This window comes from Miniopterus natalensis, chromosome 7 (genome assembly GCF_054644295.1).
Source record: "Miniopterus natalensis isolate mMinNat1 chromosome 7, mMinNat1.hap1, whole genome shotgun sequence".
In the NCBI taxonomy this organism is placed as follows: Eukaryota; Metazoa; Chordata; class Mammalia; order Chiroptera; family Miniopteridae; genus Miniopterus; species Miniopterus natalensis.
The window spans coordinates 62155552-62177352 of NC_142087.1; the positions used below are offsets into that span (position 1 = coordinate 62155552).

Below are 21801 nucleotides of genomic sequence, written 5' to 3' on the forward strand. Positions count from 1 at the left end.
GCCGTCCTGTGATGCCAACGTTGCAAGGCTGTTGTTCACAGATCTTATGATACCAGCCTCAATGGGTGACTATGGGAACCAGCTGTAATTTTGAAGCTTTTTTTGTACATGCCTTGAACCCCTGAAAGGTAAAAATAAATATGGCAGAACCCTGTCCCTCTGTTGATAAGTTGACACATTGCAATAACAGCTTTGTATCTTGGATAACATTAGATGTTAATTTCCCTCCTAACACATGATGGTCCTGTATGGTCTCATTCTATACATTTTTACTTTGTGGAAAACAAAAAAATTTCTAAGCAAATTAATGCAAGCATAATTCAAGTATATCATTTAAATTTATTGTCATGTAATAAATCTTTCACAAAAATAAGCAGCTCCTGGTGGGTTTATAGAGCCAAGGCGGTGATGCAGTGGTATCTGGGAGCATATGCTCACATGCTGCCTCCAGGCCACAGCCCAGCTGAGCACTTCTGATGTGTGGTTAAAGAGAGGGGAGGTGTGGAAGGGAGAAGAGACTGCTGGGGAACAGAGCTTTGGGGGCACCTTGGTGAGCCAGGTGGCCTGGGGAAGACGGTAGGATTCCCTCTCGTCACAAAAACTGACAGTCCTGCAGCCCAGTGGCTGTCCCATGCCACTGCCCAGCCCTCAGCCTCTGGACAGTTCTGAGGTCCCACCAGAGGCTCAGCTGCTCTGCATGACCTCCTGAAAATGTTGTGTTTTGGTTTAAAGGGAGCAAATCAAAATGCTTCGGAAACAAATTAAAGCTGTAAATCATTTCCCCACATAGGGAGCTTTGGTTTCAGCACTGCCCAGCTGACCTCAAAAGCCTGCGGAGGATGCAGCATCCTAGGCCCTTCCCCTGTGGGAACCACACAGATGTGCATGATGTGTTGGCAGGGTTTCTACCCTTTTCCAGAGCTTGGTGTGACTCAGGAAAGCTCCTCCCAGGACCCCAGAAGACTGTGAATGGAGCAATGTGACCCAGACCATCAGCCCAGGGACAGGAGAGAAGCTGGTTCCTGACAGAGGAGACAGCAGCAGGCTGAAGCAGGTGCTCAGTCTCACGTGGAATTACGTCCTTCTATGCAGAAAATACCTTTTGTCTTTGTGAATGAAACGAGGCTCCTCATCTGGACTGTAGAGGGGCGACCGTGGACGTGGAGCGGGACTTGGCAGGACTGCCCCACCCACCCTCAGTACCGCTGCTGTGCTGAGGGCGCTTGGGCCGTATCTCTCAGAGGAGCTTGTTCCTCCAGCTCGGACCAAATGCAGACCATCTAAGCCCTGATGAGTTTAAACAAAGTCACAATGAAGAGAAAAACATGTTTTTCATCTCATGTGGAACACTGGATTAATCAAATTGGTCTCCTTTTTCCCCTGTGAGTCTGGCTGAAGAAAAAAGATTGCTTTTGAAATGAAGCTTTTCTTTTCTTAATGATTAATGCAGAGTAGATTAACTTAATTTGTACTAGACTCCAATTTAATTCAGCTACAGCACAGAGGCCAAATCCACAGAAAAGCCAAGCCGGGCTTCATGAGGAGCCACTTCTTTCTCTGAGGGGAAGATGCAGAGATCTAAAGGCTTATAGCCAACTGCTGGGGCACAGTGCTTATTAAATCACCACACAGACTTCACTTCCTCATTAATTCCTGTCTTGTCATCTTTTCAGATTGATAGTTCTCAATGTTGAAACACACGCATACATACACACAACTAAAACAAAAATCCTGAACATGCAAAAAAATAGTATGTACTGGCAAAGTGTTATATGCCTAAGGCGTCAGGTTCCTGGAAAAGCTCTTGATTTTGGTTTAGAAATAAATAAAATTGCATGTGGGATAGCAGGTTTTACATTTATTATTGTTGTGGACACCCCCAGCCCCACTTTTTGGTACTATAATCTAAGCTGAGTGATCTACTGCCAACTGGCACCAATTCTCCACATCCGAGTGTGCAAAGGAACCACGCCTGTGTGATCCTCTAACAAAAGATACACCAGGCCATCTGCCTAGGTCTGATCCCCAGAGAGAGAAAACTAGAAGGGTGCTTGGCAGAGGGGTCAGGGTGGGAGATGTGTTGCCTTCAGTCAGAGTCCATAGTGAACAGCTGGATGTCCTGTGGGCTCCAGTACAGGCCTACAGCTGAGCTGTAGACCAGAGACCAGACGTAGGGGATAAAAAACTCCTCGGGCTGCTCCTCTTCCACATATTTGAATTTCAATTCTGGAAATTTCTGCAACAAAACAAGACAATTTTATAATTTCACAGATCCATGCAAAAGCAGCAGCAGTTTCTACATGGCGGTATGGTGTGCAGGAGCCCTCCTCCCCTAGGTTTCTATGTGGTTGTGGTGGTGGTGGTGGTGGTGGTGTGGTGCGCAGAAGCCCCCCTCCCCTAGGCAGTGACAGGGCCTGAAGCTCTGGGGCTTCACAAGATCCGGCTCCCACAGGACTCCTTAGAAGTCAATTTCTATAGGAGGGCAAGTAACCCCCTCGGCGCCTTCAGAGAATGTCAATTTGCTGAGGAGCAGGGACCCGAGCAGAAGGGAAAGACAGAACATTGGACTATGAACAGGGCCCGGCTCAGGGCTCAAGCAGAGACCATATACTCTACAATGAGGAGGACTGCTGCTGCTTGCAGGACATCGTTTCCAGGGCTGTCACCCTGGAGAGGAGGACCTTCCCCTACAATTCTAAGCCTTGACCTGTGGAGCAGGCACATGTCAGTGGCAGAGTGCTGGGCATCTGGGGTGGCAGCTGCTCTGCACAGCTTGATGGCTGACGAGGTTTGGTCAGCTGAGGGGGCGCACTCCTTGCAGCTCTTACTGACACAGTTGGGGTTTCCCTTCCCTCCTCACCTGCTCACAAAGTCCCCTGGCATCCCCCTATCCCGGGCTAGCACCTTAACTGCCAAGCAGCTGCTGGGTGGTCTCTCATGCCCCTGGGCCCTTGGCATCCTCAATGAGCCTCTTCACACTCTGTGCTGCTTCTGGTCTGGCATAGAGTGCCCAGATGTGAGGGGACAGGGTTCTTACAGGTGGCAATAAATCTGTCATGAAATCAAGTGTCTTATAGGTAGCAACACAATATTCCTTTTGGTGAAAAATTGGCATGTGTACAAATAGGGGGCAGCTAGCAGCTGCCACCACCACGTTCATCTGGAACGTTACATGCAGCCTCGTGGTCAGTCACCACAATGTCTCCCCGAGGCCGATGTGCCAACCCCACTAATGGAAGAGGAAGCGGGGCTGGTTCTAGGCCATGTGGCCTGTGGAATGCAGTAGGAAGTAAAGCCCAGGCCTGACTGAACGGGAAAGTCAGTCTGAAAAGTGACACCTCAGTTACAGCCACCCCAGTGCTTTGTCCTTGAATTTGATTTTCCTAGGCCCCATGGGACTCTTCTGGGTTAGTTCTGTGCCCTTTCACTGTATGACACGGAACCTGGCCACCCTGGTCCTTAACAAGATTACCAAATCCAGAATGTTCTCAATAATCAAGAAAGGGTGGGGCCTGTGTTTGAAGAAGGGAAATGTATCCCCTAATAACGAGGGTAAAGTCCAACTTCTTGGGATGGCCTGAAACTTTAGAAAACCTTCCAATGATTTTGAGAGGTGAGGGGCAGGGGGAGGGACTGCAGGGCTGGTAGTTTGGAAAGGTCAGAGCCCCCACACTGCCTCTTTCAGCTGGATTCTAACACCCTGCATTTCTATGTGGTAAGGTGAGATGCACCCCCATTAGAAATCAAAATGACTAAAAGATGTGAAGCCCTGTGACATATCTGGGGTTTTCCTATGAAGGCCTTGGGAAAGGATGTGAGGCTACTTACAGGAGACGCTTTCTGTCTCTCCAAGGGGGGGTGGATGGGAAAGAGAACGAGCCAGCAAACTCCTTTAATAAGAATTCCTTCCCACTGAATTAAAGGAAGTTAGGCAAGAACCCCTAACAGGGTGGGACTAAGTCTACCTGCTCTCTCGGCTTTCAGGAGTCTGATAACTGCTCAGTGAGAAAGGGGCATAAGTCCAAGACCTCCCTTCCATCATGCAAGGGCAGATCTAGGAAAAGGCCATCAGGAAAAGCCACCTGGCACCCCCAGGACTATCCTTCCCACCACCTGGTGAAAACACAGCTGAAAATGCCTCGTTTTCATTTTGGTTCAAGTTTAGGTCAAAACAATAGTCCGCCTCACTCTGGAGTGAATAAATGTAATAAAATCTCAGTGTAGGGCGATACCCACAATGGCAAGAACATCCAATATACAGTATATAACAGTATATAAAAAACAGTATAAACACAGTATACATGTCAATAGCAGACATGTATTTTATTATGAATTTTTTCTTCAAGCTGGTCAATCATTTCTATAGAAGTTCTCCATAAAAACTTAAAACAATTCTGAGATTATGGCTAACATTTACAGCTAACATAACCGATTACCTATTATGTGGCTGTCATACTCAAACACTTTACATAAAGTTACTCATTCAATCTTTGAAGTAACTAGAAAAAGCACTTGAAAGGCAGGCAGATTTCAATTTTAGCCCCATCTTTTGCCATACATTCATTCACTCAGCAAACATGTACTAAGGGCCTGCTGTCCAATAAGCATGAGTGCTATAAAAACACAGCTGTAAACAAGACACGCACAATCCTAGCACTGAAGAGCTGGAGTCCAGTCCTCATGAGCATGGTGACCCAAGACAAGTCTCGTACCACCACTCAGGCTCAGGTTCTTAAGGGTCTACTCTGAGATTCTGAACTGAACTGTCCTGTCTACTTCGCATGGTGGTGACAAAGAGGTGAGTGGGGTAGGTACAAGTGCTTTCTACAGTGCCTCACACAGAGCGAGTGCTTCATGAACGTTGGCTATTATTACTGAGAGTAAAGTGATAAGCAAATGTAAGTTATGCTCTTAATTTATAGCTTTCAGTAATTATATCTAAAGGCTAGAAATACCACAATTGGCCTGGTCCTGAGCCCATTTCTCTGTAAGCTGCCCGAATGGACACTTACTTGGCAACCCTGTTTCCTGACTCATAATAACAGAAATGGAAAGGACCCCCCCCCCCAAAAAAAAAAACCCACCCAGGAACAAATGCTGACAAAGGTTTAAAGCCACAGACTTGTCTTCAGAAACATTTTTAAAGAACAAAGTTATATCACTAAGTGAAGGTAGGTTTTGAAGAACTGCCTTCTGTCTCAGAGTTGTCCTTTGTTGAATGATGAACGAAAATGAGTGTGTGACTTCAGATCTGCAAAACAGTCCTGTGACATTGGCATTCTTAACTGGAAGAAGGATTGGCCTTGAGGGGCTATGGTAACGAGGCAGGAGGGTCACTGCTAAGATGTATTTGACATCAGGAACATGGCCTAGGTGTTCACAGCCTTCCTGTATGATTACGTGGCATGTTCAACAACATCCAAGATGGAGCCACGGTGTGGCATCTAACCCGAGCTGAGCAGGCTGGAGTGTCAGAGGTTATCCAGGATCGAGGACACAGCCCTCTGCTAGGAGCTCAGAGAAAGTGCCACATCCTCAGAGTACCTAAGTGCCAGGGAATTCCCACTGCACCCATAACCACCCTATAAAAAAATCAAAGGTGGCACCTTTCAGCTCACTGGTTTATTTCCTTCACAATAATCGGTGCTCATCTTTTTTATTTACTTATGTACCATTTGTCTCCCCCACTAGAATACAGGCAGGACCATTATAAGCATCTGGCATCTGATTGACATTGAAGAAATGTTTGCTGAAAGGTGAGTTAAATGAATGAGTGCATGTCTTCGATTTGCAGAATAGCCCTGTGACCCAGGTATTCTTAACTCAACTGTATGAGTAACGAGGCTCAAAGGATAAACAACAAGCCGAGGAGGACAGGGCTAGTAAGAGGTGGAGCCAGAGGCTGCAGGAAACACGCCTCTCACTGTGACCTCCCCAGACTCAACGGATACTTGGCTGTGCACATCTTTAAAAATGTCTGTATCCAATATGGACACCAGGTTTCCATGATTTTCAAGTAATGACAATAAGCTTCAAACATTTCCTCTGTGTCCCCTGACCACTAAGCCAGAGCCTGAGTTTCCTCACTGAGAAATGACAGAATTATCTCCAGGTCCTTGTTCTAGCTCTGGAGTCCAGCTGGCCCTGGGCTGGGGGGCAGGAGGCCCTGGCTCTGTTCTGGCTTAGCTACTGGTAAGCTGGACAGTTTGGGCCAAGTCCCAGCATTTCTCCAGGGCTCAGTTTTCTCACCTTGTATAAAACGAAGGACCTCTGAACTCCTCCCAATTGAGACTGGGTGTGGTTTTATGAGATGACCCCAGGAAGGTCTATGTATTATTCTCTGCGAGGCCCCCCAGGTCTGCTGGGTCCACCTGCAGAAAGGATTGAATGGGCTGGGCCTGGGCTCAGCTGCAACTCTAAAGTTAAGCATTTGCTGGTTTCTACTTGGCCAGGCTTTACCTGGTGGCAATCTCAGGGGACAGAGTAAATACCTGAAGGTTCCTGACAATAGATGGTTTTGAAGGCCCAGGCTCCCTGGTGACAGCCAGGTAAAGGGGGATGGAGAAATGGGAATGGAAAGAGACTATGCTTGGGGCAATGGGAGCACGATGCAGTATACAGATGATGTTTTGTTGAGTTGTACACTTGAAACCTATAAGGTTTTGTGAACCAATGGCACCCCAATAAATTAAAAAAGGTCAAGACTCTCTATTGCTTAAAACCAAGACACACAGAGGCTGTAGTTGAGCTGCTCTGTGGCCAGAGAGCTCACGGCTAAGTGGGTTGAGGTTCCAGGTATGGCCCCAGCTAGTGAAGGCCCGACCCTTGCCTCAGACTGGGCACCTAAGTTATTGTCTCCTGAGGGTGCACCAGTGAACACAGGGAACCAAAGGGCAAGTACAGACAGGGCAGCATGAATGTGCTTCTATTACTCACAAAACTTGAACACTGTAGGTGGCACACATGTACGCCCCTGAAGCTCCAATGCCAGTTCCTCTTTCCTCAAGGAAACAAGTGAGCTGCAAGATGTTATTTCTTGGGTTATTTGCCTGGAACTTTTCATCAGCACTTATAAGGTTCAGAAAAGAGGATAAAGCACAGAAAGCAAGAAAAACAAGAGCATGCTCTCCAGGACTTGCTACACTAAGCTAACATTTGAAAGTACAAAGTAAGCTTCCTTTTTCCTGCAGTGAGTCGTTTTTAAGAGTGTACTGGGAACATTTTAAAAGAGTGAATAATAGGCATAAATCATGAAAGAGTTTTGAAAACACCATTTGGTTAAACTGACTGATTGTGAACTCAGCCTCTGTGTAGGGAGCTGTGCCCATGCTGCATTTAATCTGACCCCCTCCCAAGTCTACCAAATCCAGAGAGAAGGCCAGCGTGGTCTGAGATTTAAATAGACCTCTAAAAAATGTGTACTCCTCTAATACGTCATAGAAGTCTAAGAGCTAAGGAAAAGAAAGACAAAAGGTTTTATTTAGCACTAATGACACTAGGGACACATTTTGTCAGGATTCAGTCCAAGAAATGTCACAGCCTGAATGTCAGATCAACAACCTGGACTTTCCTTCATGTTCCTTTCCAAGCCTGGGGAGAACGCAAATGCCATCCTGTGATGGCCAAGGGGGTCCAGCTTCCTCAGTCAAGTGTCTTCACTTTGGACTCAGCCAACAAAGTCCCTCGGCTGCCCAGGGCCCAGGCCACTCGGCATGCCTAGGCTCGCCCCGCTCTGACTGCCCAGCTCCTCTCTACCCACCTTCTCTCCAATTCTCAGGCTCCCTCTGGGCTCTAGGCCGTGACTATTGGGGGGACGTGCCTGAGGACCACTAAAGCCTGGGAAAGTGGAGGACGGGGCTCTGGGGAATGGGGGCTTTGACTTGATAGTTATGGCAAGAATTCATCTGAAATGAACTAGCGGAGGGCAGGGTGCTGGTCACCTCAGGCTTTTGCTCCCTCTTTTTCTGAGACAGTTGTCCTGTGACTCAGCTCAACAAGGAGAGAAAACCCATCTCTCAGGCTTGGAGTTTGGTCTCAATCCAAAGCTACTTACAACAATCCTGTTGTTTTGATTTTTGGAGCCAGAGGTAATGCTAGACTCTCAAGTTTGGCTGGAATGTTTTTATCAGCCCCAGTGAATCAACTCACCACAGTGGGACATCCGGACGCCCAGCCCAGAGACAAAGCAAAGGTCTGATTTGGTGGTTGAGACTCGGGTATAACAAGCAGACCAAACACTCTAAAGACCATCTCTGCTGTCAGTCATGTGATCTGGTGAAAACCCACAGGAAGTTCAGTGAACAGATGTAGGGCTCAACTGCAATAATTTTACTACCACGAAAGTTCAATGGCGTTTCCCCCTTCCACCCAAAGATTATACAGATAGCATCAGATATCTTAGCAAGCACCTGGCACGGCCCCAGAAAGTTTAGTGCACTTTAAAATCAAATAGCTACATAGCACATTAAAAAAAATTTCTTTAGAACACCACATTAAGCCTCTGAATAGATGAGTGACAGGTGATGGTGAAGAGCAAGGCACCTGTCACCACTGGCAGATGATGCAGGTCAAGATGCAGGAGGTAAGTTACTGCTGGCAGTACACACAGGGTTTGTGGTGGGGAGGCTCCGTGCAGATGAAAAGAGAACTGGTTTAAAGATCCTGTCCTAAGACAGCAAGGTAAGTATTTACATACAATTTTTTTAAAAATCCAGGGCTGGTTTGGGGATGATTATCCAGTTTCACTACCGTTCTTTCCCTCATATACTACTGCTGTGTAACACCAAGCCCTTCAGTGATGGGTCCTTAAACTAGATGTTGGTGAGCATCAACTATACACGACACATTGTGCTTGAGCTGCGGAGGAGAGAAAGAAGAACTGCTGTTGCTCTAACGCAGTATAATTTAGTAGGAGAAACAAGGACAGTGGGGAGAATGACCTCTCCCAGGTAGACCTGGCTAATGCTGGGGTCAGAGATTTTACCTGGGCTTGGAAAGCAAAATCTCTAGGAGAAATAATGAACTGACAAATCTAGAAATATCCATATATCAATTCAGCTAATTTATGGTCTCAACAAGCCTGAACCGCAGGCTCTTCTATGTGTAATGGAATGAATTACAAATGTATCCATATTATTACTTAACTGACAAAAAGATACCCACTATGAGTAACAGTAACACTAAATGTGGAATAGTTCTAGTTTATGTGAATTAATTTCAAAATTAATGAAAAACTAAATTCAAACTATAGAAAATTCCAAAGGGCCACTTAATAAGAGTTACAAATTAAGAAATCCAAAGCTAAAATTGAGAAGCCCATGATGAGGGTGGTTCAGAAGACAGTGAAAATACACTGCATAGCACTGCCAGGCAGCAGGAGTCAGCTCCCTGGGAAGTGGGTTTCCACCCAAGAAGAGAGTTACAAGGTGAGCAGATACCTATCCTGAAAGCTCAGGCCAGGGGACCACATCTCACTCAGACATTGTCTTGCTACCTCTGAGTGTCTATGAGTGACACTAACAAGCTTCTGTGACTGGTGGCAAAAAGGCCTTGGAAAAATAGATGAACACAATTTAAGGTTGAACTCACACTTGTGATGAGTTCTCCACAAACCTACCATCACATCTCAGCCAGAATCTGAAGCCCACTTGAGTTTGAAGCCAGAGCAAAAGTCCCTGGTTAGATCCTTCTTTCACTGATCCAGGTTAAGGGGGATCATGGAAAGAAGCTTTAAATTTCTCCCTTTTCTGGGGGCTGGTGGGGCTGCACGGAGGAGAAGGCAGTAAGGACAGGCTCTCCTGCTGCAGGGGAAGTTTGAGAAACACCCTGACAGATGGGTTCTGACCTGTAGGAATGCCGCTGGGGGCAGGAGAGCACATGGAGAGTCTCTCATGATCAAATGGTGAGGCCAAGGGCGCATTTCTGGCCCTGGCAAGTCCTGTGGGGCCAGCACACGGGATTGGAGGCTGGTAGCTAAGATGACACTGGAAAGATAGAGGGTGGAGATAGGAAGGTGGACCTTGAGGGCCAGGATGGCAAGCGTGTTCCTTTGGTGAGAGAATAGGTTGGGGATAGATATTTGTAATTTAAAAGTCATTAGCTTTGAGGTGGCAGTTGAAGTTGCCAAATACACAAACTCCTCAAGACTGAACTGCATTACTGAGTAAAAGCCCCTGTTTTGGAGACATTTTCATTCCAACTTAGGAGGCTGGAGGAGGGGAACATTAGATTCTAAGGTACAAGATGAAGGGCAAAAGTAGAGAATTTACTGGCAGAACTTCTTCTGCCAAGAGCGGGCCCAGAGGGGGAGGCAAAATTATTGGAATTGCTTGTCTTTCTGCAGCAGGGCTCATTGTTCTGGACAGGACTCAGACATCCAAGAGAGTGAGATCCCAGCCCTGGCTGGGTGGCTCAGTTGGCTGGAGCGTTGGCCTCGTACACCAAAAGGTGTTGGGTTCAACCCTTGGTTGGGGGTGCATGTGGGAGGCAACTGGTTGAGGTTTCTTTCTCTCTCTCCCTCTCTCTCGACTTCTCTTGAAGCGTGTCTTCGGTGAGGATTAAAAAAAATACTGCTTTACTTTCAGAAGAAGTAGATTAAGGAAGAGAGAATGTTGTGCTTATTGCAAGTCATTTACATCGTTAATACATCTTCCATGGTTTCTCCATACAATAAATACCATCTGATGAAGAAAGATGTGTTAAGATAAAACTTCCGATTAAATTCCTCTTGCAAGGTGACCTGTTCACCCATGCATCCTTCCTTCCTTTGTATTAATATTTACATTTTAATTATAATCACTGATGCTTTAACAAATACGGTATCTAACACAATGGTGGATACAAAACAATGGCCTTTTTCGCCATCTGGCTGATGGGTCTACATACATCATTTGTTGTGACTATATACCAAGGCCTCGACCAAATGGCTGACTCAGGCTGTTTTCCTCTTTCTGGTGGTCAGGGCTGTAACGATGCTGTGTGAAGGAGACCTGCTGAGGGTCCAAGCTGATGGCTTACTCAGTACCACCAAAGGCCCAACATTCCAACATTTTACTAGGGAAAAGTACAAACATACACAAAAGAAGAATAAGCCCCAGTCATCAACTCATGTTCCTTCTTGTTTCATCTACCTCCAGCTTCTCCCTCTGAATTATTTTGTGCCATCTCAGAACATCATATAATTTTCATCCCTAAATATTAACTTATAATATCATCAAATAGGTAAGAACATTTTGCTCTACTTTTAAGATAACCCAATATGAGAATGAATTTAAGTTACAGTGACCCTTTGTATCATAAAAAATATGAAATGCGGTGCTTGCCCTTAAGCAATCTTAACAATTACGTGGAGAGCTAAAATGAATGCAAATGGAAAAAAGAATCACTAAAAAGGAATTCTTCGACATAGCCTATTGTTAGAATACTCAATGTATTAACTGCTGGTTCTGATTTAGATGGATTCTAGGATGTGCTCAAACGGATCCATACTTCCTCTGCTTCCTCTGCTTTACACAAACCATCAAACTCTGCCAAGACGAGCTCCCGGAGGTCCCCTGCACACTCTAGGCTATTCCCACCTCCATGCCTTTTCTGAGGCTGCTCTTTATAGCTAAGATGTCCTTTCCACCACATTGTTGTTTCCTACAGAGCTGGCTCACATGCTTCCTTCTCCTCTTCCACAGTCTCTCGTGGTGCTCAGTGCCTGGTGCTGCCCGACTGCCCACAGGCATTTGTCTGTACAATTCCCATAAGGTGCCTGGGCTGGATACAGGTTTGTACATGGTTTTCACTGGCTCCTGAATATAAATGTGTTGAAGGCAGGCTCTATGAGTGAGCCACATACAGTTCCAAGTAAGGCTTTGCTGAGTGAGGAAGGTATCCCCTGCCAAAGGCTATGGTGGTTTAGGAGAGAGGCAGTCAGGAGCAGTCAGGAGAGGCTGACAAGGTGGTGGGTCTGGGAGGTCTTGAAGGAGAGCGAAGAGGTGGGAAAGCATTCTAGGCAGAGGGAATTATTCAGAAGCCTGGCCCAGCAAGAAGAAGGTTCAAATTCTCCCATGCACTGACCTCTCTGAGGAGCTCAGGGGTAGTGAGGGGTGTATGAGCAATGATGAAATCTGATCAGGGTTCTCAGTGACTTCAAAAAATCTTTGGTGGATTCCCAATGAAAACTACTGCCTAAGAAGACACCAAAAGAATAGATTCTGCACCAAGGTGTTTATAACCTAGGCATTGAGATAAAACATCTGCAAAGTAACAAGGCAGAAGTGATACCTATCTTGTAAACTATACAAATAAGTGTAATTTATGGGAGTCCAGGAAAGAGAGAAATTACTTTAAACGGGGGCATCAAGTAAGGCTTCAAGGAGGAGGTGCCAACTGGGTGGTCTGTGAACACCGGGTAGGATTAAGGCATGTGAGGGTGGGAGGAAGGGCATTAGGGGCAGAAGAAATAACAGAAGACAAGACATGGAAGTAGAAAAGCAGGAGGGTGCCCAACGACCAGCCAGTGTTCAGGCTGTTTGGAAAATAGGGAACAGGATGGGAAGTGATGTGAAACAAAGCTTTAATGGCAGGCGCAGGAGACCCACGGAGCCTGACTCTGGACTTCAGTCTATGCCAAGGAAAGCCACTAAGTGCATGTGAGCAGAGCAGTGACTAGGAGCTGGATGTGGTTTTGGAGAATTACTTGGGAAGCATGTAGCTCATCTGGACTGGGAAGGGGGAGCAGACTCTAGGAGAGAAGGACCTGGGAGACTAGTGCAGGGGTCAGGCGACAGGAGATGAGGGCCTGGACAAGAGATGACAGCGGGAACAGAGGAGAAGATAAACAAGGTGAGGTGGCAATGCCACTGGGTGGAAGGGAGGGAGACCTGGCAACTCTTCACAGCTGCCTCTCCCCAGAAAGGGGAGTCAGGACTCAGAAGCGACAGATCCAAATATAAATCCAAGAGTCTCGTCTGTTGGTGGTCATATGTTTTGAGTCCAATGACCTTTGTTACTTTTGTTTTTCACTAGAAACAATGGAGCAGACAAATAAAATTCTGTTCCCATCCTCAGTCTGGCTGCAGTCTAATGAGTCTTTATCTTTGTGATATGGTTCCTTGGAGCCCGTTTGCCTCTGGGAAAGGGTCTGTGTGCAGCTAACTTCACAATGCCTTTATGCTCTGTTCAGCAGCAGCTGCGGACACAAGAGCCTGAGAGCCTCATAGCCCAGGTTAAGCAAGTTGTCTGGAAGAATTATCAAAATTCTGATTCTCCTGACTATCTTCAGAAGCGAGAAAAGGGGGAAAATGGAGCCTGTGAGAAAGTCCCAATACCTATTTCTAAAAGGAGATGTTTTACTTAGTTTTGTCCATTTCAATCTTTGATCACCAGCCTGTAAATATTGAGTGCAGTAACAATGGCTCAGGAACAAGGACAGACTGGTCGTCATGACTGATTTTCTGACTGGTATCTATGAAATGCGCCCTTATCTAGCTCAAGTTCAAGATCTGTTGATGAAAGCCCTGCTCAGTCCCCAGGCCTTGATTCTGGGATCTCCAAGGCCTACAAGTGCACAGTGGCTGATGGACAGTGGGTGAAGCCAGGAAACTGCCGCCTGTACGTTTGGGGGAAAACAGCAAGCCCTTAAAATTCCAGGGATGAAAGTGAAAACAGATTGAACACAAGGTACTTCACAGGACCTGCACTGTTTCCCACTCATGGAACAGGAGGATGGTCACGCTCTTTGCTATGCATCCTTCCCCTCCCCCCATTCCACCCTTGAATTACATGGAAACAGGAATGCTGGGGATACAGAAGGGGTTAAGAGTTCTGATTCTAGTAAGGGAGGCAGGTATAGTCTCTATACAAACTTTAGAAAAACTTAACTCCCTTTCAGAAATGTGCATGCAAATTACATTCCAGATTCTTCCTATTAGATTTCCCTTTCTCGAAGGGAAATCAGGGAGGGGGATGGAGATGACAAGAAGGAGATTAAAATAAACTCGGGAAGCCATTTAGGTAACTGACTTCACCTAAGGGTATAAGGCAACAAAGTTCCCAAGTATAGGAGCTTTCTGTATCTGGAAAATTCTGTCACCATCAGGCTTTATTCACATCTTATCTCCCCTTTCCCCAGGGTGGCAAACTCAAGACTTAACTAGAACCATACTCACTGGAACTCTGACTAAAGCACACTTGTGTATAGGACAAGAGAACAAGCACATATTCATTAAGTTAAAAAACAACATACTTCCAAGGAATCCTCCCACTTAGATGACTGTGTCCTCTGCACGACTTCCCACACCTTACACGCCTGTATAAGAACTCACATTAGAAGGATGATGGGAACACAGCAAGATTCTGAATTATCCACAAAAGATAATCAGTGTGTTCCTCATCTATGCCTGAAGTTCCCTTTTACTATAAAAACATTGGAAATAAGTTGTATTAAAGTTGTAGTTTGTAAGGAAATGAATATAATATATAGACAGAACTAAGGAAGTATGTAAATGAAAGACACTGTATCACAGAGCCAAGCGGAGTGTGGTTTAGGACAGTCCTGACTCAGAGGTGCCATGACTAGGGGGCAGCCATGACCAGGACGCAATGATAATGCCCAGTGTGAAATGTTCTGACAGCTGGGCTAGCAAAATGGTGGGGAAAGGCTCTGCGGAGGAGATGATAATTTCCAAATCCTGAGAGAAATGGATGAGCTTTGGCAGGGAGGAAACACTTCAGACACTGGGGAAAAATATGAAGAGTCATGTACACGAAAACAACAGTAATTTCATCTTTAGAAGGGAGATAGTAAACATGGTCACTCCCCAAAGAACTAGGTTTTTTATTTTTTTACCCATTGTAAACTGGCAGTTTATACTTTATAAGCCTATATAGAACCTTATCATAAAATGATATATATGTATTTTTATCAGAACTGCAATGCCTAGAAAAGTAGCATTTTTAGGAAGATTCCAGCTTGAAAGTAGAAATTCTCGGATTTCAACATGGGATGTTTCATGAACCTATTCACTGGTCAATAAAAATTAACTTCTGCGCCTGGCTGGTGTGGCCCAGTGGTTAAGCATCAACCCATGAACCCAGAGGTCACTGTTCAATTCCTGGTCAGGGCACATGCCCAGGTTTCGATCCCCAGTAAGGGGCATGCAGGAGGCAGGCAGTCAATGATTCTCTCACATCACTGATGTTTCTATCTCTCTCTCCCTCTCCCTCTCTCTGAATTCAATTTACATATACATATATATACATACACATACATATATATATACTGTGTATATATATATATATATAAATAAAAAATTCTGAGATTTCATTTTAAATGACTCTTTTTATCCTATTCTCCTCAAGCTCAATAAAGAAAATACCTTTGAAAATAAACATGCAAACATTTATATCAAATACATGACTCTGAAAACAGATTTTTGTGAAGTTCTCCAAGAGCAAGTTCTATGATTTCATATTTCCTAAAGAAATTGTTAACAGTAAGAAATTTCACATTCATTTTCTGGGGGCCACTCTGACTTTTCAGTTATGATCTATTTGATTCAATCCTATTTGAATTAAAAATAATAAAAAACTCTACTAGGTTGATGCAAGGGAATTTTTAGCCTTTGCACTTATATGCAGAGAGGCTAATGTGTATTTGAGAGCTCCGGCAAGAGTGTATCAAGTTCTATTAATAAATCTTCTGGGACACCGTGTTCCAAATATACATTTTTCCTGTTTAGATTTCTAAATCTGCAATTGAAATAAGTCTAGTTCTAATTTTTTCCCATGTTCAAAATTGCAGTTTCTCTCTTTACTTACAAACGATGTTTGCAATTCAACCCGTTGGCTGTTTATTTTATATCTAGTGTCAATCTGTACTCATAACTAAATAATGACTCTTACCAACACAGATGCCCAATCCCTATGGGTCTCTAAACTATAAACAAATTATTTTCTCAAATTTTTTACTTAATTGTAGAATTTAAATTAGCTACATTCTTTTTTTGAGAGAGAGTTATTTTTCTTTTATTATTATTATTATTATTATTATTTTTTAATCCTCACCCAAGGATATTTTTTTCCATTGATTTTTAGAAAGAGAGTAAGGGGGGAGAGAGAGAAAATCGATGAGAGAGACACACTGATTGGCTGCCTTCTGCAGGTGCCCGGACTGGGTCCTTGGGGATCAAAGCTGCAACCCAGGTACGTGCCCTTGACCGGGAATCGAATCCACAACCCGTTGGCGCATGGGCCAATGCTCTAACCACTAAGCAACACTAAGAGGGCAGCCACATTGTTTCTGAAAGTGCTGAACTGTTTACGGTACACTTAAGGTTGCATTTTAACTGATTCACTGCTAGATCAGAAAGAGTAACTCGAAAATACACACAGTGTGAAAACGCTCAGGGAAAAATCACAGGCTTTAGCTCTGGGTTCTTTGCACAGCACATCAGTGAAATAGCCACAGAAGGCTTGGGCCTTTATTTTCAAGGAAGCAGGAATATAATTTATTTTCCCATTCCCATTTGCTTTAAAACCATTAACTGCGTTAACTCCTAAGTCCATACATTCATCATCATAACGTCCTCTAACTCATACTGCCCAGGCCATCTTTTTCTTTCTCTTTTTATATCATGGCAAAAAAACATTAAATTTACCATCTTAACCAATTTTAAGTGTTCAATTCAGTAGTGTTAAATTCGCATTGCTGTGAAACATATCTTAAGAACTTTTTCATCTTGCAAAACTGAAACTCTGTACCCATTAAACAACTCCTCATTCCCCTCTCCAGCAGTCCTTGGCAACTACCGTTGTTTCTATGAATGTGAATACTTAGGCACCTCATATAAGTGAAATCGTACCATATTCGCTCTTTTGTGACTGGTTTATTTCACTTAGCATAATGACCTCAAGGCTCATCCATGTTTGTAGTAGTGGCAATGTCCTTCCTTTGTAAGGCTGAATAATACTCCAGTGTATATGTATGCACCGCATGTTTACCCGTTCGTCCACCTTTTGGCTATTGTAAATAACAGGGCTACAAAAAGGGTGGCAATGTCCCCTTGAGACCCTGCTTTCCATTCTTTTGAAAGCAGAAGTGAAATTGCTGGATCATACAGTAGCTCCATTTTTATTTTTTGAGGAACCTCCAAACTATTTTCCATAGTGTTTGCACCATTTCATAATCCTACCAAGAGTGCACAAGGATTCTAATTTCTCCATGTTCCTACTGACACTTATTTTTTTAAATAGCAGTACTCATAATGGGTGTGTTTTTAATTAAAAATTCAAAAATTTCTACTATGTGCCTCATAGTAAAATAAAATATACTATTCAATGAAGAAAAATTTTATAAGATATTTAAAACAATTATTACTTCCAATCCAATATAACTGTTCAACATTTTAACATATATTCCTCTTGTCTTTTTAGAGGGGAGTGGGTGGGCATAGATCATATTTTAGGAGAGGGAAATGAGAAAAATAATTTGATATTTATATGCAAATGGAAGCATGGAGAAAAATCTTACATATTAATAAAAGTATTTTCCTTCATTGAAATCTTGTTTAACATTTCTATTACATACTTGATTCATTTTTTAAAATAAAGGAGTCTTCATGGAATTCCTCATTGTTTTAGCCTTTTCTATTGCCAAAAATAACACATATACAGAAAAGTTTTTGAACACAAATATACGGCAATTCAATTACTATAAGGCAAGCATTCATATCACCAACACTTGGGGCTGCCAAAGAACACTTCCATAGTATTCCTGGTTATCACTATCCTTATACTTTCAGCACCTACACCTGCATTCCTCAATACTGCAGCTGAGTTTTGTCTTTCCTTGAACTTCATATTAGCAGAATTACACAGTATACACCCTTTTGTATCTGGATTCTTTCATTTAGCATTCCACGCGTGAGGCTCACACATGTTGGGTTTGCTGTGGTCCACTCATTTGCCCTGCTATCCTATATACAACAATCCATTAATTAATTCTACTGCCGATGGACACTGGGTTGTAACTAGGGTTTGACAACTATGAACAATGATGCTATGAGCATTCTCATATGGGTCTCCTGGCATGCAAGGGCATGCACTCATGTTAGGTGTACGCCTAGGAGAACAGTGTGCATTTGTTCAACTTTAGTAGATATGCCTAACTTTTCTTCTGTTTACACAACTTAGGGTTTGTTTTTTTAAAGGTCTTCATTAACCACACCACACTTTGTCTATTCCTTTTCTTATCCCTGATCTGGCCCCTTTATCAAATCCTCACTGGAAACTGTTAAACTACTTCATGACCATCACACTTGCATCTTGGCCAACGTGGCTTCCTGTCCTTTGGTCAGACTCATACCTTCCCATCACATCACAATGAAGAAACATGCTGTGTGTGCCTACTGTAAGCAGGTCTCAGGACGAGTGGTAAAGATATAAGAAGGCAGGTGGCAGGTCCTTTACATCAGATGAGTTGGAAAAAGGGGCATACCGATAAGAAGTCTCAACAGAGGCAGTATGCATGAAGCAGCAAATAACTGCTGTAGATAATGAGTGCTATGGAAGTAGAGCAGAGGAAGAGGAAACAGAGGAAGAGGCCTTGAGGGAAACACAGGGTGAAACGTGCAAAGGCCATCGCTGGGAACGGGCATGTTATGTTTAGAGAATAGGGAAGGATGAGGGTTACCATGAAATGATGATCCATGCCACATTCAGCAGCACAGGGGCAGAATCTGTCTCTCAAATGGCCAGTTAAAGAGTAAACTTATAGCCAAATAAGATATATAACAGTAAAAAAATTAAAGTTTGCCAGTTGAAAAACATTCCATTTAGTCACAAATGTGCATGCAAATGCAACTCCAAAACACAGTTCTAAAAATACTTATGGTACCAGAACACTGAGCCCCTGAGGCCTAGCCTGAGAATGTGATTTCTCCAAGGACTATGTAGATCTGTGATGTCACTGTCACAGGTCACATAGTACTCTAAAAGTGGCCCTCTAGCAAAGACATTCTGATGGTTGTAAAGAGGGTAGGTCCGGGAAAGAAGATGTGAGTTAACACAAACACATCATCAACAGCAGGCAAAACCTCATGGCATTCTTTTTCTGTACAAAGAATAGCAAAGGGTCAATTACTAGTAGTAGCTGGACTTTCAATCTTTTTTGAGGCTGCTTTGATGGGTCATTTAGCAGGATATTAGAAGTTACAGCACTCCTTGAATGAGGACAGGTGTCACATAGTACAAATGGAGTCAGGAAACCTGGATCTGGGCCTGCATCTACCCCTGCCAGCCTTGTGACCTTGGGTGACAAGCCAATTCTCCCCATTTTCTCTATTCATAAAGGGGCTGAAAAGGGGGTTTAAAATACATCTCTCTCTCCATTCCAACAACTGATGCTGAGAGAAGGGATATCTTCTGGTCCCCTTCCTTAAGAATGGGAGAAGCTCATGCCTGGCTCCTTATGCATCCTTCTTTAAACCACCACCAAATTTCCCTTAGACTAGAAAAAGTGTACGGTATGATACTGTTCCTGAGAAATGAAGAGAACTCCAGAAAAAACTATGTTTTAAAACACTTTAACAGGTTTTGTTAGCCTGGGCTGCTGGAAGTGAGATGTACATGACAAACCAAAACAACAGAAGAACTGAGCCGGAAGCCCTGGCTCTTGGCTGCTTTTGTTAGAAACTGAATATTATGTGCAGCTCTCATATGCCAAGGATAAGAGTAGAAATTTAAAACAAGGAAGTGGCTTCTCTTATTTCCTCTCCAGGAGTAATTTACATTCCAAACCAATTTTTTAATTGAGTGGAACGGGTATACTTGTAAGATAAAGTCAGGGTCAACTCTAACGAAAAACGTGAATGTATCTACATGGAATTGATAGTTTAATGTATGTATTTTTTTGGGGGGGGGGGAACTATCTTTAAAAAATACTGAAATCAGGGAAAAATCTGTAACACAAAGTTTTCAGTTTTTGTATATCGAGAATAACATATATAGTGAGAAGACATGGACAAAACAGGAGAAATAGTACAATAAGTTGATTATGGAAACAGAGCTCCAGATTAGATAAGCTGGCTCAGCCTCACTTCACAACATGGAACTTTCTAGATGGATTGATGTGTGAAGTAAACTTAGTCTTGACAGAGCTATTGATGTGACCACGAAAAATGGGGAATAAATGGTAAATTATTATAAATGTAATCATATCTTAAAGTACTACTCAAAAGAACTTACTATGATTCCTTCCAAACTAAAATATCAAATCAACCAACCAGTTAAATAACTTCACTAAGGAACTTACCTGTTTTGAGAGTTCAGACCAGTGACCTGAGCCTTCTTTGGGCTCAGGTCATTTGCTAGCTGTTCTGAAAGACGAGGCCTTGCATTTCTCAGAGATGATACCAGCTGTCCCATAGAGATGTCCTATAGTTGCCCCAACTTTTCTTCAGGGTCCTAATCTCTAGGCTTGCAACTTCTCCTAATGTCATTTCATGAATAGCATATAAGTTCTCAGACGACACCAAAAGTAAGATTCACATGTGTTATTTTCTGTTCCTTCCTTGGTTGTATTGGGACAAGTGGACTTTGTTTTCACTACTGTCAGTGTGCTCACTTGTAGCGGTTCTTTTAAGTTATGGCTTCTAATCCATTACAGACTCAGAAGCCAGGCAGCAAGGCTTACTAAATCGTGTGTCTAGCAAAGAGTATCAGGCTGTGAGCAAGGACTCAGCCCTCTCTTAGTGATAAGGTGCATGGAAAGGACTTCGAGTCACCTATTTTTATTATTTAGAACTTACAGCCGCAGTTCTTGGTTTTGATCTGGAAAAGTGAGGTTGATAGATAAGTGAGAAAATAACACTGGCTAACAATTTCTGAGAGCTTACTTTATGCTAGGAACTTTGCATCCATTGTCTCTTTTAAGTTTCTCCAGGTACCTCAGGAAGCAAGCAAAGCTATGAGATAGACCTATCCTTGAGGTGAGAAGCTGATGTACAGTGAGGGCTAGCTAGCTTGCCTAAGACTACGCCATTAGTGTGGACATGATTCACTCTTAAGCCCTACAGTATCCTGCCTGCCTCTCCATTTATATGCTTCAGGGGTGTTGGCTTCGGGGTCTAAATTCTGTCCAGAGCTATTTCCACACTCTGAGGAATCAAGGTATCTCGAAGTCCTCAGGGTTTGGGCTGTTTCTTTTCTTTGCCATTTGCATCCCCTAATTTACTTAAGATTCCTCATTTGAAAAGGAAGAGAGGAGAAAGGCTGTTTCTTTGAATGCTGCTTTAGAAACTATGGCCCCGTATAGAGGGAGGCTCTTTAAGGGACAACCTCTAGTTGTGTAGTGCTGTGCAGGCAGGAGTTGCTTAATCAACACTAGTTGAACAAATGAATGAAAAGGACGAAAATCCCTACTGCAAATCAGAGCTTGTAAAAAGAGAAACGTAAGCCACTGGATGTTGGAGATATTTATTCAAGGATTCAGAGGTCTAAGGACTGTGGGAACACCATAAAGAATGATGGAGAGCCCACAGGTTCCTTGTCCCCTATTATATCTTGATCTGAAAAACCCTCAATATTGGATTTGGTGTATTTCTTCAATAGGGACGGTTAACAATGAGAGGCTATATAAGGGAATGTGGAGGACATGTTGAAAGGACTAAACTATTCACTGATTTTTCATTTTCAGATCCCATAGCTTAGGGCTGGAATACAGATGTCAAAACAGAGAGAAAGGTAAATTTTTTATAGTGCCTACCTACTATTATTTCTCATCTCTGTATCAACAAGAAGAATGCTGAATAAACG

At 43.5% G+C, this 21801-nt stretch overlaps 1 protein-coding gene and 1 pseudogene across 4 annotated transcripts in view; one reads left to right on the forward strand and one right to left on the reverse strand.

Annotated features, from left to right (window-relative positions):
- The window catches only part of LOC107546661 (zinc finger protein 512B-like), a 61974-nt pseudogene extending 60343 nt beyond the window's left edge, over positions 1 to 1631 (forward strand). Inside the window, exon 4 of the transcript XR_015714829.1 lies at positions 791 to 1631. The product of XR_015714829.1 is annotated as a zinc finger protein 512B-like (transcript). The remainder of the gene's footprint in view (positions 1 to 790) is intronic.
- A 207-nt stretch (positions 1632 to 1838) lies between these two features.
- Positions 1839 to 21801, reverse strand: part of DYM (dymeclin) — a 272348-nt gene continuing 252385 nt past the window's right edge. For all 3 annotated transcript variants that reach the window (XM_087819082.1, XM_016225068.2, XM_016225069.2), the window contains one exon: positions 1839 to 2236. In XM_087819082.1, coding sequence (XP_087675208.1) covers positions 2087 to 2236 — 150 coding nt within the window. In that variant the 3' untranslated portion in view covers positions 1839 to 2086. The remainder of the gene's footprint in view (positions 2237 to 21801) is intronic.